Source organism: Rattus rattus, chromosome 8 (genome assembly GCF_011064425.1).
Source record: "Rattus rattus isolate New Zealand chromosome 8, Rrattus_CSIRO_v1, whole genome shotgun sequence".
Classification (NCBI taxonomy): domain Eukaryota; kingdom Metazoa; phylum Chordata; class Mammalia; order Rodentia; family Muridae; genus Rattus; species Rattus rattus.
Window position 1 is genome coordinate 48,931,476 of NC_046161.1, and position 16,835 is coordinate 48,948,310.

A 16,835-nucleotide genomic window follows, 5' to 3' on the forward strand; every position below is an offset into this window, starting at 1 on the left:
GGTTTTCACTGCTGTGAATAGACACCAAGACCAAAGCAACTCCTGTAAGGACAACATTTAATTGGGGCTGGCTTACAGTTTAAGAGGTTCAGTCTATTATCATCATGGCAGGAAGCATGGCAGCATCCAGAGAGACACAGTGCTGGAGGAGCTGAGAGGTCTAGATCCTAAGGCATCCAGGAGAAGACTGCCATCTGCAGGCAGCCAGAAAGAGGATCTCTTCCTCACTGGGCAGAGCCTGAGCATAGGAGGTCTCAAAGTCCACTCCAACAGTGACATACTTCCTCCAACGAGGCGGCACCTCCTCCAATAAGGCCACTCCTCCTCCAGTAAGGCCACACCTCCTCCAGTAAGGCCACACCTCCTAATGGTGCTACTCCCTATGCCTAAGCATTCAGGCCACCACAAATTCCAATAAAAAAATAAGCTTAACATTTGTAACAACAACAACAACAAAAAGAGTTAATAGTTAAAAGTTTATGTAAAGGTAATTTCCATTTGTTATAGCCCATCATGTACATAGCTTGGATTAACTCTTGTTTAGGAAAATAGATGTAAAAGTGGGGAAGGTGTTTAGCCACCATGTAGCTTGCCACCATCTTGGCTGATGATCTAGCAGCCAACTGACTAGGCCACCATCTTTACTAAAGAGGGGCATGCCATGTGACTTCACTGCCATCTTGGTTAAGGTGACCTTGTGGTATTAACCAACTAAGGCAGCACTTGTAAAACTGTTAGTTCCTCTTCTTATAACACCTTCGAAATGGTTTGTTTTATCCAAGATAGTTTGTTTTATTTTATTTTCCTTATATTTAGGAGGCAAGAGCATACCAAAAGATAGTTTGGATTGGGATGGACTTTTGCCCTGAGAGTGAAAAGTAACAGATGAGGTCAAAGCCATGAACAAGGTCTGTGCAGTGTGTTTGATGATTAAGGTTTATAAATACCTAAGGTCATAAGGGTCTTTTCAGGCTCTTTGCAAATGTTTTTAAGTTCAATCTTTGTAAGGCTCAAATTCAACAGGGATAAAATTGTAAAATCCTAATCATATAAAAGTTATTACTGTATTATAAACTGTTAAAGATAATTACAATATACAAATTAATGGTCAGTCACCCCATAAATGATCAAATTATTTAATGTTCTCAGAACTGTGTTTGTTGTCATGGTCAGTACAAATATAATTTATTTACAGGGACAAGCTTGGAGAGAGAGACCAATTTTTACCTCCCATTATATAGTTTCTATATATGTTGTCAAGTTTAAGCCTGAATCAAGTAAAGCAAAAAAAAAAATTAAATTTAGATTGTTCAACATAAAATAATATTCAAAATCAAGTATATTTTAAAAATCCATTGTGAAAGATTGAATTATTGAGTAAATGGGTTAGATTTACAATGCACTTGCATGACAGAATGTCCCCAAGGCCACATAGTTACCTTGGATGAAACACAATCCCCCCCCAGAACATTTTTACACACAAGACTAATTACAGGACAAGGATGCATGGGAAATAAGACCCACTGAAAGTCTGCTGCTTCTGCCTCTAGCTATGTAGGCTAAACCAGAAAATAGTCCTCCCTCCTCCTTATCCACAGAAAAGATCAATTATTCTTCATGATAGAGTGATGGATTCTCTTGCCCAGTGGAGGATTTCAGTATGTACTCACCTCCTAAATGTCTCAAACAACAGAGAGGCAAATAGCAATTACTCTGCCATACATGTCTCCTGAACTGTCATATGAGGATGCTTGAACAGGATTCTAGCCATCCACACACACACCCCCACCCAGGTTAAAGGAGGCTGTCACCCTTGGAAAGTTATTCGGAATATTCTAACTGTGTCTTTGACAATTGGTTTTGTTCTGAAGAGTCAACAAATCATTCTGTTAAGTGTCCCAAGCCTTTAGATTCGCAAGAGGAGAGGACTTAGATGAAGAAGTCTCTCCAACCTGTGCCCACCTGTGGCTTTGGGAATATAATCTCGTCTTTACCCAGATGGAGAGCTCCAGAGCCAGTACCTGTACTCTTTATCTTGAGGCCTACCAGGAGTCCAAGGGCTTTGACAGTGAAGCAGTTGTTGGGTTTAATCAGTACTTTAAAATAAATCCTGGGGTCACTGCACTGGAAGTGTCTGAGTCAAAAGGAGACATCGTGGTTCTTCAGGGGCTGAATGAATGCTTCATCATGCTTGCGAACGTTTTTTAAAAGAAATTCCAAAAGCCAGTATTTGTTAAAACTCATTTAATTTGTTTATCGCTTTAAAATTTAAACCTCTAAATGGTCAACTATTTTTAAAGAGAACGGTGTTAAGAAACATGCTCACTGCTGTCCATATGTGGTGACCTAGAGATTTGCCAAGTCAGTTTTCGTTTTCTTTGTTAATTCAGTTTGTTACATGTAAAGTAATTACTGTATCATAACACAACTGACTACTTTCAGCTTTCAACTCTTGGTTGATTACACGGAATGGAAATGTAGAAAGAACTTAAAAGGGTCTGTTAATAGGATCGATTTTAGAAAACCTTGTAAAATGAATGGTTTTTCTTGACATGGCACTCACTCGATGAATCGTGTGATAACAGAGCATTCTAGAGAAGTGCACATTGAAGAGGAATCCAGGCAGACACTGTCTCTGGGAGAATACTTTTTAAATTGAAAGCTAAAAATAATTTCTTTTGGGGGAATACAATTTAAAATTGAATTTCTCTTTACATTGCTTGCTAATATAAAATATTCCTACTTTATAGTCCTGGAATATAAGTATAGCAATTTAATGTTAACAATATATACTCTAAGTCTCGAAGTGAGTCTTAGCTACTGGGAGACTCTCAAGTGAGACATGAGAACAGAGTTCGATGCAAACGCAAGAGGTTTATTTTTCTGGCACATCAGGGTTGACCCTCAATCAGCCCCTCGTGGCAAGTGACTAGAAGGCAACCCTAAATGGCTATAACAATCAGTTTTTATACTTTTTAGGGATACAGGTTACATCAGCAAGGTTACAGTTTAAGCTTATTGGCTAAGCATATTGACCTTTGAATCTATTGGCTAGCAAACATATGACATGCATTTGAACTCTATCTGAGACCAGAGGGTCAGGTGACTATCAGTCAGTACATTTTGTGATTTTTCAAGAATGTTTCTTCTCCTCCCCAGAACTGTGGGTGGAGAATGGAACTTGGCCTAGTCTTGACCTGAGACGATGGGTGTAAGACTGGCAAAAGCCCCTACAGTCCTTCAATACAAAATATTTATTGTTCAAATACTAGATATGGTCATTTAAGGTAATAGTCCCAATTCAAAATTTTTTACCTTATCAAATTGTTTCTAACCAAAAATTGTGCTTTACTGGAAATACTTTGATTTCATTCACTATAGTTAATATTTGAAACAAATTACAAAATTGATTAAATGTAAGGCAAGGGACATCACTTAGACACTTTGTGCTCAGATTCATTTCTTGGATGCTGACTTTACCTGACTTACTCAGCTTCCAGGTGCTCAGTCCTTACACAGGAGTCTGATGTAACAAACAGCTCCTTCAGTTCCCTTGTCCTTCTACAGAGCTCTGGTATGTGGTCTGGCCAGTTGAACAATTGCATTTAACTCCCGTTAATCTTGATGTAAACATTTTCCTCCTATACATTGTCTCTTCATGTTGCCCACAGGTTGTACAGTTATTGTCTCCTGACTTTGTTATGGATCTTCGCCAACTGTTAAGCTTTATCATGGCCTCATGGATGGATCCTCTCCTGAGACACTCTAACCTCTGTCCCCCTTATCACCCTTCTGTCAGCATGAGGCAGTTACCAAGAGATCAGCACCCAAACCCCTAAAAGCACCTCAGGTGACCTCTAGAAGGGGACTAATGGAACATGGGCCTGTAAGACCCCAACCCTCAGTCAGTGGTACTTACTTCAAGACTCCCCCGGGTGAGACACTGAGACACAGATCGATGCAAAAGCAAGAGGTTTATTTTCCGGCATGTCGGGGTCGACCCTTATCCTGTCCCTTGAGGCGAGTGACTAGAAGGTGACCCCAAATGGCTACTACAAGCAGTTTTTATATTTTTTTAGGGGCACAGGTTACATCAGCAAGGTTTCAGTTTATTGGCTAAGCATATTGACCTTTAAATCTATTGGCTAGCAAGCATGGGCAGATAATGACACACATTTGAACTCTACCTGGAACTTTTCAGAGGGTCAGGTGACTATCAGTCAGAGCATTCTGAGACTTTTTACTCAAGAATGTTCCTGTGGGTGGAAAATGGAACCTGGCCTAGCTGTGACCTGAGGCGGGTGGATGTAAGGCTGGTGAAAGCCCCTAGGAGCCTTCGTTTCCCCCTTTCTCTTTTACAAGCGTGGAGCTATGCTCAGGGGTCTCTGGTGACTAACTCATATTCTTCAGGTCCTGTCCTCGGGGTCTCATATTGTTGGCGCAGGACCAACAGCTGTACTGCACCTATTCTCTCTTCTATGAAGGCTATAAGCTTGTTCAATATGCAGGGTCCAAACATCAATAATAGCAGGAGAACAATTAGGGGTCCTAACAAGGTGGATATGAGGGTGGTTAGCCAAGGGGAGGAGGTAAACCAAGATTTGAACCAGCCCTGACTCTGTTCTCTTTCTCCTCTGTTTGGTTGGCCCTTCTCTTACCTTGGCCATTATCATACCCCAATTTGTATAACTCGAGTCCCCAAGTTTCTCCCTTTAGCCATCCTGTTGCTTCTTTGCCTTTATGAGTGAATCTGATTATTATCGGGTTACAGGTGGCGCCTCCTGTAGTCTAGCATCCCCAGGCAGCACAATAACATTGGTCTGGACACCACCATCCTCACCCCCTGCATTGGTGAACTTCGGCCCAGCTTCTTCCATCTTCAGGGCAATCGGTCTATAGCCCCGTGGATGTGGGCTGTGCCAAAGGCACACCTGCTGTCCCTGTAGATGTTAATTTTTCTTGCCAGCCCCAGGTTCCAGGGCCTTGGTGAGGGCAATTAGTTCCACTTTCTGCGCTGATGTGCCAGGGGTGGGGATCAGGGATGGGGGTGGGGGGTGTTGGGATCAGTCCAGATGACATTCATGCTGTCCACCACAGCAGCACCCGCTCATTTCTGACCTTCATGGAAAAAACTGCTCCCATCTGTAAACCAGGGAGCCTCAGCTCCAGGCAGGGGGCAGTCAGAGAGGCCTTTCCTCCACCCATGGGCTTCTGCCAGTATTTCTTGACACTCATGCTGCTATGGTGGCTTGAGGTAGGGATCAGGCATCAAGGTGGCTGGATTGAGCCTAACAGGTGGAGAATCTAATTCACATCAGCTGACTGGTGGTCCCGTCCTCTGGGTCTTTCCATTTAAAGGCGAAGTATTCTTGACTTTGGGGTGCCAAGAGCAGGCAGAAGAAAGCATCTTTCATGTCTAAGACCATGGACCAAATTCTGGAAGGTGGCGAAAAACTCAACAGAGTGTAAGGGTTAGGCACAGTAGGGTGGTCAGTCACTCTACCATGGTTTACATTTCTAAAGTCCTGGGCTGGGTGATAACCATTAGCGCCCAGCTTCTTAACTGGAAGGAGTGGTGCATTCCTGGCCAAGCACTTACGCAACACCCCAAGCTGGAGGAGCCTGGAGATGTGTGGCTTAATTCCTTCTCATGCCTTCTAAGACATAGGTTACTGTCTGAGAGACACTGGGGTAGCTTGAGCCTTGAATTCTACCACCACATGGGGATGACGTTTTGTTTCATCCATCTTTGTCACTTCTGCCCAGGCTGATGGGAATGTTTCCAACCACCAAGTTAAGTCCTGGTTCTGAGTAAGGTGGTTTCAAATAATTTATACTCATCGTCTAGTCTGGTAGTCAGAATGTGTATGTGCTCTCCTTTTGAGCCCATGAGTTGCAGCTGGTCTGGCAGAAAGTATATCTGAACACCCATCTTGGAGAGTAAGTCTCACCCCAACAGAGGGTAGGGAGAGTCTGGGATGACCATAAATGAATGGGATACCCGGCCCATCCCTAGGTCCACTGTTCTTCAGGTAGTCCATGAATACATTTTGTGCCAGTGGCTCCTTGGAACCAAGTTTTTTTCCTGGAAATGGGGCCATCGGCTTGAAGGAGGACCGAGTGGTTAACTCCTGTGTCCACCAAGAATTGAGTGGAGAATTAATTTTTTATTTATTTATTTATTTTATGTCTATGAGTACATTATAGCTGTCTTCAGACACACCAGAAGAGGGCATCAGATCCGATAAAAGATGGTGTGAGCCACCATGTGGTTGATGGGAATTGAACTCAGGACCTTTGGAAGAGCAGTCAGTGCTTTTAACCATTGAGCCATCTCTCCAGCCCTAAGAAATAAATTTTTTTAAAAAAAAACAGAATCTTTCTAACAGGATTTCTAACTTTGAAGATCCAATAATTTTTTTTATCGCAGTTTTTCTGACTTTGGTTTAAAAAAAAAAAAAGAAAAGAAAAAACCCATGACCTATCCAGATAGCATTTAGAATTTTTACTAGCAGAGAAAGCTGTCTCAACCAGAGAGTTTTTAGAATAGCATAAAAAAGCTATCCAGAGCAGAGCAGAACACACGCACACACACATACAAAAATACACAAACCCAGGGAGAGAGGGAGGGAGGGAAGAAGGAGGGAGGGAGAGGGGAGGGAGGGAGGGGAGGGAGGGAGGAGGAAGAATGCAGTCTGGAAAGCCATCTCAGCAGAACCCACGCTGCCAGTTTGAACCCACGATTCGACTCCGAGTGGTTCTTTTCACCGCTCCCAGACACCCCTTCTATCAGAACCCCTCTCCAAGCCAAGGCTGGTCTTTGGTGATCAGTTAGCCTGCCTGACCAGCTCAGACCAGCTTACCGTCCTTCAGGACTAGCTGGACTGATGCAGTACTTCATCGTGCGTGCCCTTCTCTGTGAGCAATAATGTTCTCATGCCAACAAGGCCTAATTGGTTTGAAATGATGCTCAGAGACAGGGGCCAGACCAAAAATTCAATCAGAAGCTTCCCCCATTTCTGGGCTTCTGGTTCTAGCCCACTCTGGCTTCTCCCCTGGATCACTTCATAGGTCTTCATTATCCTCATCCTCATATTTCTACCCTGTCTGTTAAACATTTTACTTACCGGGCTTCACTCTATACCCAAACAGAATGTTTCACACAAGCTCGCCCAGGAGTTCCCACCCTACATTTATCCCTATATATCTGCAAGAGCACCTTCTAGATGTTGTGAAGAAACCCTGGCTAAAAGAAACCTTCATTTCTTTCACCCCACGCCAGACACAATTCTTTATATTCGTTCTCTATTTTCTCCTGTTCCATTCCTTTGATAGTCTGAATCTCTCTGCTACTTCCGTTAGCTCATTTTGGTGTAGCAGTGTGGCAATGGGATCAATCACTGTCACTCCAAATCAACTCGATGTCTACCTCCTCTCTGTCCACTCTGTCCCTCCCCCTCTGATCCTCACTATCCCTCAAACTTCTTGGGGAGTGTCTCAATTTTTACTCTGTAAGCAAATCATATGCTTACAGCTCATTAATAATTATTTTACAAGTCTCTTCAGGAATACAGGATGGCAATTTCCTGATCCATTGCAGCTGACCATGTTCAGATTCTCCCCGCTGCTACCTGACTGGAGGACCACCTCTTCAGTGGACCCAGAGCTACCTCTTCTGACAAAGATCCTGCTCAGCAGAAAACAGCTTTAACACCACTGAGGTTTTGTTTTAAACAAACGGCTTCCTGCTAAAAGACTTCATTTCCCAGCTTTCCTTGTGGCCAGGCAAGGCAGCTCCAGAAGGAAGGGTACAGGAGTAAACAGTGTGGTAGTAATTTTGGTTCCTATAAGGGGCCTTGTCCTATCTTCTGTAAGCATTTTGCTCATTCACACAGGAGGGGAGAGAGCTTAGTGGGTAATGTGCTGTGAAAGCGTGAAGAACTGAGTTTGAATCCAGTGGCAATGAGTGTCTGTCATCTCAATCCTGGGAGATGGAAACAGGAAGATTCCCAGAACTCTCTAGCCAGCTAGTCTGCCAAAGTGCAGTGAAAGGCCCTGTTTTAGAGCAACAGCAATAATGTGGAGAGAAATTGGGAAAGCAACTTAACTTCTGGCCTTTACAGGTGCACAGTTAACACACACACACACACACACACACACACACACACACACACACTTCATTTTATAATGTTATGAGGTAGATTTATGAATGAAAGGAGAGTACTAAAAAACCTCAAGGTTATTGTTGCAGGGTATCTGATCGTACTGTGAACCCCGAGATATACTAGAAAAACCGGTCTCTAGTTGTGGTGTGGCTTAGCCTTATCATACACCTTTAATCCCTCTGGCTGGAATACACAAACACCCTTAGTACACATCTTTAATCCCAAACAGTGACGGTAAAGATAATTTGTAGAAGGAAGCTCCCACGTTTGTCAGTGATGTCTAATTGAGTGGCAGACAAAGGGATAAATCAGAGAAAGATCTGACAGAATACGCCAACTCTCAGAAGGAGAGGAAAGGAAGGCAACACAAGGGGAACAGTGCAGAGGAAGAGAGCGGAGGCAGTCTTACTGGGACAGTTAAGAGAGACAGTTTACAGACAGATAAAAAGCTAGACACAGGTGAGGGAGCCAGACGGAGCCAGAACATTAGAACAGATTGCGAGAGTTAGTCTGAGGCCAAGCAGAACAGTTCAGAGACTGAGAGAGAACCAGATTGAATTGGTCAGCTTGGGGAGGAGTTTTGATCCAGAACAGCTGAGATGAATCAGCCAGGAAGAGATCAGAAAGAACATGAAAGGGTGAGCTTATTCAGCAGCGAGTCTCAGAGGCTGACAACATGCTAGGCCTAGATAAGATTATACGGAGGCTAGAGTCTGGGTTAGCAGACTAAGGGAGACAGACTTGGAGTCAATAATTACACAGGTGAATAAAAGTTACTTTTACAGGTTATAAATCATTTTGGTCCTAAGCAAGCACACTTCATTTATTGTCTTTAATATCTTTCATTGAGATGCCTTTACAAAAACGTGTATCATCTCATCTGTATGTCTGAGATAATTATGACTTAAAGAGAGGTAATGATACGATGAGTTACACATAATAGAGCCTAAGAGGCCCATAAGTACTGAAGCAATCTTACTGGATTTCCTAATGGGTTTACCACACCTAGTATCCCCGGTATCTGGGAATGCCTTCATTTCAATATCTGTGAGCCTGAGGGACTGAAGTACAACATGTGAGTCATGCTAAGCCAGCAACTATTGACCCGGGCCTAGTAAATATCCAACTGCCTTTCTTTAGAAATTCAAGTCCATACAAATGTCTACTACAGCTGATTACTTGGCTTTTAGGAGTACAATATGATGACACAAATGATCACTCGATTGTTCCTGACATCAGAAAGAAGTTGCAAAAACTGTCGCTAGGACCTGAGGGTCCCATCAGTGGCCTACTACATAGAGCAAAATCTATTTTCTATAGACAGGAGCTAAAAGAACAGGACTGAAAGGAAGCCAGTGCAGTGTGTGTGTGTGTGTGTGTGTGTGTGTGTGTGTGTGTGTGTGTGTGTGTGTGTGTGTGTGTGTGAGAGAGAGAGAGAGAGAAGAGAGAGAGAGACAAAGACAGAGAGACAGAGAGATGGAGATAGACACACAGAGAGTGAGAGAGAGAGAGCGAGAGAGAGCGAGAGAGAGAGAGAGAGAGACAGAGACAGAGAGACAGAGAGAGAGAGAGACAGAGAGAGAGAGAAAGAAAGAGAGAGAGACAAAGACAGAGACAGAGAAACAGAGAGAGACACAGAGAGACACAGAGACACAGAGACATAGAGAGGGAGAGACAGAGAGGGGAAGAGAGAGAGAGAGAGAGAGAGAGAGAGAGAGAGAGAGAGGGAGACAGAGGGAGACAGAGGGAGACAGAGATAGAGAGAAGAGAAAGAGAGAGTGAGAGAGCACTCTACCACATCAGGAATGACCTCTGTGATTGAGATGAATTGTGATCCTATTAGTCTTTGAATTTTATGTACTTGGCTGAGTAGAGGACTAGAAGACTATAATTCCAGCTGTTTTGATTCCTTCAATTATCACCTGATGCCTGAAAGTTAATAAGAATGAAGACCCTAAATTCTTCTCCAACTCAACCTCATTTCATCCAGAAGTAGGCAGATTGACTCAAAACCCATCTCCTATCAGGAATGATGCAGGTTGGAAACTCCTGAAAAATGATCAAAGGGTCTCAACTCTTGAAGGCTGGTCGGAGACAGCTATTTAGATGTTAGCAGTTGAAGGTCATGGGGCTGGACCCCTCCCTCAACATCAGCAGCTTATAAAATCAGGAGGTCAAACTGCAGGTCTCTGATAACTGTACTGGTCTAAATGAAGTATGTCTGTCCCTGCTTGTGGACATGGTATTCTGAACTGCCCAAGAAGCTAAGATAAGATTACTGTCTAGAGGCTTCCTAATAAAGAACAAAGACATACCATTGTTGTTCCCTCTTTCCCCAAGAGTGAATCCAAGTGGACTTGTCGATCACCCAGACAGGAAAAATGCTCTTCTGGTTTAGAGGCTTTAGAAACAATAAAATGTAGGTCACTCAATGTTCTCTCAGCCATTCGGCCCTTCTTGCCTGGATTGGAGAGTTCTCCAGTCCAGTTTGTAACAAACTACCATCTACTCTACTTTCTATGTGCCTCATCTTCAGTTCTTTGGACAGTGACCACAAAGGCCGGGGAACCAAGTCAAGCCCAGATTAAGGCCATGATGGCACAGTAACCCTAAGTTCATCTTCCAGACACCGACATGAGTTTTAGAGGAAGAACTGGGGCATGGAGCAAGGCATATGCATAATTAAGTAGTCCTGGTCAACCTGTGATCAGGTTTATCATTGGTGGCCTCAGCCTTCGTCCTGAAAGGTGGCCCTGGAAAGTCCTTTTGCTTAAAGGACAAGGTGACTTACAGGAAGAGATTACTTCAGAGTGCATTCTCCAGCTCCTGGTGGAACGAGGGGTCTGTTCTGATGGGCCTTGTTCTTCCTGGACAATTAAAGGCTTTACAAAAAGAAGGCAAAAATGCCTGGCTCTCACGTTGCTTTTAGTTACCTTTGGGGTCCAAGCTAGGAAACAATGCATTTAAGCTGAAGCGACTTTAAATGCTTGTTTTAAAAATGGCTGAGAGGAAACCCCGTGTCTGCGGAGCGTCTGTAGCCTCTGAGCAGCCAGATCAGGGACAGAGTCTCAGCCTCACCGCCACCGCTGCCGCCGCCCAGAGACTGCCGAGCCGGGTCCGTGTGCTGCCACCCACTCCGGACACAGAATATCCAGTTATGGATAAAAATGAGCTGGTGCAGAAGGCCAAGCTGGCCGAGCAGGCAGAGCGATACGATGACATGGCAGCCTGCATGAAGTCTGTCACTGAACAAGGAGCGGAGCTGTCTAACGAGGAGAGGAACCTTCTCTCTGTTGCTTATAAAAAACGTTGTAGGGTCGTCTCGAGTATTGAGCAGAAGACGGAAGGTGCTGAGAAAAAGCAGCAGATGGCTCGAGAATACAGAGAGAAGATTGAGACGGAGCTGAGGGACATCTGCAACAACGAACTGTTTCTTTTGGAAAAGTTCTTGATCCCCAGTGCTTCGCAGCCAGAAAGCAAAGTCTTCTATTTGAAAATGAAGGGTGACTACTACCGCTACTTGGCTGAGGTTGCTGCTGGTGATAACAAGAAAGGAATTATGGACCAGTCACAGCAAGCATACCAAGAAGCATTTGAAATCAGCAAAAAGGAGATGTAGCCGACACACCCCATCAGACTGGGTCTGGCCCTCAACTTTTCTGTGTTCTACTACGAGATCCTGAACTCCCCAGAGAAAACCTGCTCTCTTGCAAAAACAGCTTTCGATGAAGCCATTGCTGAACTTGATACATTAAGTGAAGAGTCGTACAAAGACAGCACAATAATAATGCAGTTACTGAGAGACAATTTGACATTGTGGACATCGGATACCCAAGGAGACGAAGCAGAAGCGGGAGAAGGAGGGGAAAATTAACCGGCCTTCCAACCTTTGTCTACCTCATTCTAAAATTTACACAGTAGACCATTTGTCATCCATGCTGTCCCACAGATAGTTTTTTTTGTTTACGATTTATGACAGGTTTATGTTACTTCTATTTGAATTTCTATATTTCCCATGTGGTTTTTATGTTTTAATATTAGGGGAGTAGAGCCAATTAACTTTAGGGAGTTACTCGTTTTCATCTTGAGGTGGCCAATACGGGATGTGGAATTTTTACATGAGTTACACATGTTTGGCATAGTTAGTACTTTTGGTCCATTGTGGCTTCAGAAGGGCCAGTGTTCAAACTGCTTTCATGTCTAAGCAAAGAAAACTGCCTACATATTGGTGTGTGCTGGCGGGGAATAAACAGGATAATGGGTCCAGTCATGAGTGTAGTCTGTGTGGCTACTGTAAGGCTTGGAGCACTTGTGAGACTGGGACACAAACACCCTGTGGATGCACGCTAAGACCGTGTGTCTGCGTGCACACCCTTGACCACAGCTCCAGAAGTCGTCTGTAGACAAAGTTGTGACCCAATTTACTCTGATAAGGGCAGAAAAGGTTCACATTCCATTTGTAAAGTTACCTGCTGTTTGCTTTCATTATTTTTGCTACACATTTTATTTGTATTTAAATGTTTTAGGCAATCTAAGAACAAATGTAAAAGTAAAGATGCAGTACAAACGAGTTGCTTGGTGTTTCCGGCTCCATGCGGATCAAGCACTGCGGTAAACAAAATCCCATGTATTTAACTTTTTTTTTTAAGTTTTTTGTTTTGTTTTGTTTTTGCTTTTGTGATTTTTTTCTCTTTTTGATACTTGCCTAACATGCATGTGCTGTAAAAATAGTTAACAGGGAAATAACTTGAGATGACGGCTAGCTTTGTTTTAATGTCTTATGAAATTTTCATGAACAATCCAAGCGTAATTGTTAAGAACACATGTATTAAAGTTCATGTAAGTGGAATAAAAGTTTTATGAATGGAAAAAAATGGCTGAAAGTCTGTTGCTTCTGCCTTCATTTTGTATCTGTCTCCTCTAGTCATCTTACGGCCCTAGATGTCCAAAGAAACGAGGCTGGCTCACCCATGAATAGGCAATGGTAAAAAGCAGAGAAAAGTGGTTTATTCAACGTGGCAACTTTGGGAAGAATAAATAGAGGCCCAGTGGTCCCCTTGTCTTAGTTTTTTCCCCTGCTGCTATGATAAAATACCCTGACAAGACAACTCAGAGGACAAAGGGTTGATCTCAGTTGTTGTTTAAGAGTACATTCTAATAAGGGCAGGGAAGCTGAGGTAGGCGGAGCTTGAAAAGCTGGTCACATTGAATCCACTATCCGGAAGCAGAGGGCCGTGAATACTTTATATATATATATATATATATATATATATATGTATATATATACATATATATATATGTATATATGTGTGTATTTATAACTGGTTACACGTTGGATTCATAATTAGGCATCACCAGTACTAGTTGGCACATGCTCAGCCCATTTCTCCTTTTTATATAGTCCAGGATCCCACCCCAGGAAATGGTGCCATGCATGAGTGTGTATTCCCATCTCAAGGAACCCAATCAAGTTCATCTCTTCAAGCATGTCCTCACTGATTCGTCCAGAGGCTAAGTGATTCTGGATTCTATTAAGTTGACAATTAACACTAGTTGTCACATCTCTTGGGTCTATATTTGGTCCTGACATAGAGTTTTGGTTTTAAATAGAGGATGAAAGGTATGCCTAACGAAGCAGTCTTGGTCAAGGTTATGTCCTAACCACCAATGGCCCATCCTTGTTTTCGTTTCAGTCTCTCTGACAGGTAAGTCTGACAAGTAATAGCTGTGTAAACTCTTCCCAGAGACAAGTTCCTACCCTGGCTGGATCACTTTTGTCTTTTTCATTCTCTCAGCATGTGACTCCTGGGGAAATTTTCATTGTCTCAGAAGTCTGATAGTCAAAGGCAGCAGCACAGGAATCTCTTTAGAGTATCTTCATCCCTACCAGGACATCACTGCCAATCCTTAATGTCTCAGGTCATTGTCCTAGACCTGCATTCAACTTAGATTCTAGGAACAACAGGACCTATAAGTACCTCTATGATAGGGATTGAAACTGCCACCCCAGCAGTGGATGGCTCCAGAATGAGGCCATTAATCTCTGACAGTGAGGCTCCAGTTCGCTTTCTCTCAAATGGAAAGCAATGTCTTGGGAAGCCAAAGGGAACTAGAGCTGCAGTGATAACCAAACCACAAACAGCTTGACCAAGCCTGCTTAACTAGGCATAACTTTCCCCTTGCCTCAACCTAAACCTAAAGCTTCTATCAGTGCCCTAAAGATAAAGGACCTAGGGCCACTGAGTCTCTCCATCTTCCTTGCCCAGTGTCCCACAGTGATTAGTTACTCTTTCTCTGCTTTCACTACAAAAACTCAAATCTCATCTCAGAAAGAATTCTCAGCCATGGCCCAGGAGAATGGATTCAGGTTGTCCTGAATAGTGTGTTCCGATGTGGATGTGGTTTTATGAACGTTTTATAGAACAAAGGCATTATAAACCAAGGCACTTACCAAATAAACGGACAGGGATGGCAGCCTGTTGGGTTATAGCAGAGCCAGGAAAGCTGTTAGTTTTGGGGTTAGTGGAAGCTGGTGGTCTGCTGGGAATATATTCCAGAGATTTGATCTGATAGTTAGAGGGATATTAGGTCAGATTTAAAGTAGGCAATGAGTAGTTATTGGGGGGACTAAAACTAGCCCAGATAGTTTGACTCTTGATTTAAAGCATTCCAACTTTGTGCAATCACAAAGTTGGGCCCAGTCAGTTGGCTGTTAGAATCTTTCACATAGGTGTGGCTATTTCTGGGAACTTCAGTTTACTGTTTAACTGGGATACTGGCTAGGGGAGTCTTTTGGGACTCCTGAAGCTGATCCTAGATCTGAAACTGTGTCAGAGTACTAGGTGAGAATAGGGGTTGGACTGAGCATGATGGCCCATGCCTCTATCCCAGTACTCTGAAGGCTTAAGCAGAAAATTGTTATGAGTTAGAGGACAGCCTGGGCTGCAGAAGGGAGAGGGACAGAGATACAGACAGAGACAGAGACAAGGACAGAGACAGAAATCAGGTATAGTGGAATGTCTGTAATCCAACACTAAAAAAACAAGAGGCAGAAGAATCAGAAGTAAGATTATTCTCAGTTACATTGCAAGTTGGAGGCCAGGTTGGGATCATGAAACCTTGTCTTTACACACACACACACACACACACACACACACACACACACACACACGTGTGTGTGTGTGTGTGTGTGTGTGTGTGCATGCTAAGAAAAGGAGAAAAATAGACAGCAGAACAAATAAAAGCTAGGCCCAAGGCGACCTCAGACATTGAGCTGGGAAGTCTGAGCTTGATAAACATGTGCAGAAACTCTGAAGGATTTCAGACAAACATAATCAGATTTGTGATTAAGGGGAAATGATGCCCTGGTGGGGTTGTAAGGGTATTTGGAGCAATGGCGAATTAAGAAGTCAAGGGTGAAACAGGGAGAGCTGTTAGAAAATCAGAAAGCTGACATATAAAACTCACTATGCTTAGATCACAGTGTCCAAAGGTTAACATTTTAAATGTATTGTTTATTTTTCTGATTGTGCATGTGTGTATGATGTGTGCAAGTGTAAGTCCCACGGCACGTGGAAATCAGAGGACAACCTCGTGGAGTTGGATCCTGAGAATCAAAGTCAGGTCACCAGGCTCGCACGGTAAGTGTCTTCCTCCACCCAGCCATGCGACTAGCCCAGTGATCAATTTGAGATGGCTCAGCCTAGCACCAAGTAAGAAACGACCGGAACCCAAACTGTGGTACCGATGGATGAGGTCAAACAACAGTAGGAGATTCTACTCTGACAGGACACCGCAGTATCTGTGATGAAAGGGACAAACGGAAGGGTGTGCATCAGAAAGTGGAAGCGCAGTTACAGACTACAGGAAAGCATTCCGAAACCTAAGTGTGCACTTTTTCTCTTGACAAATATTGACACAGCTCAAGGACCGACAGATTCACTGGGATGCGATCCTACAGTCAAGTTCAGGTGTCTTAACTGTGCTGTCTCTGCTGTACTCTGGCTAATCAAAGAAGGCATTAGTGTGGTTCCTGGGATTTCTGTGACACAATGCGGGTAACAAAACAATGGAAGTTCATGGACTTCTGGGGCGAGATGCCACGAGGGAGGCCAGAGGAGCTGGTTCCCTGTGAAGGCTGCCAGGAGGATTTAGCCCAGGCCTGCGGCTGCTCCTGGGTTGACCTTTCACCTGTCTCAGGCTGATTTTCCTCAGGGCCGAGTCCCATCTGTGCCTTCACACTTGCTTTTTTCCTCCTCTCCACTCCTCTTCTCCCCTTCTTCCTCTGTTTTACTTTTGAGTTGGGGGTCTTGATATGTAGGTCAGTCTGGTCTTGAACTCAAAATCCTCCCTCCCCTGCTTCCACTTTCGAGTGCTGATATTACAGTTGACAGTGACCATTTCACTGCATCATGCCCAATCCTGCTCCAGCAGGCTCTCAACCAATCAAACCTGCCATTAGGATGGATTGGGGGATGGGACATTAAATCCGTACAGGTGGGGCTGTTGTTGCTTTGATAGTGTCATGTATGCCAGGTCTGTTTTTGAACAGACATTTGAACTGTTTTTAGAGTTTTATACTTGTGTATGTTCATGTGTACACATGTTCGTACCTTTGTGTGCAGGAGTATGTGCCTTAGACCTAGGGTTACAGGGGGGTGCGTACCAAGA

General features: G+C 43.6%; 1 protein-coding gene across 1 annotated transcript; it reads left to right on the forward strand.

Annotated features, from left to right (window-relative positions):
* Nucleotides 1–11,177: 11,177 nt before the first annotated feature.
* LOC116908101 (14-3-3 protein zeta/delta-like) lies at nucleotides 11,178–13,039 on the forward strand. Its single transcript, XM_032911380.1, has one exon. It carries the CDS (start codon nucleotides 11,323–11,325, stop codon nucleotides 11,782–11,784), a length of 462 nt encoding a protein of 153 aa, XP_032767271.1. The 5' UTR covers nucleotides 11,178–11,322; the 3' UTR covers nucleotides 11,785–13,039.
* Nucleotides 13,040–16,835: the final 3,796 nt, after the last annotated feature.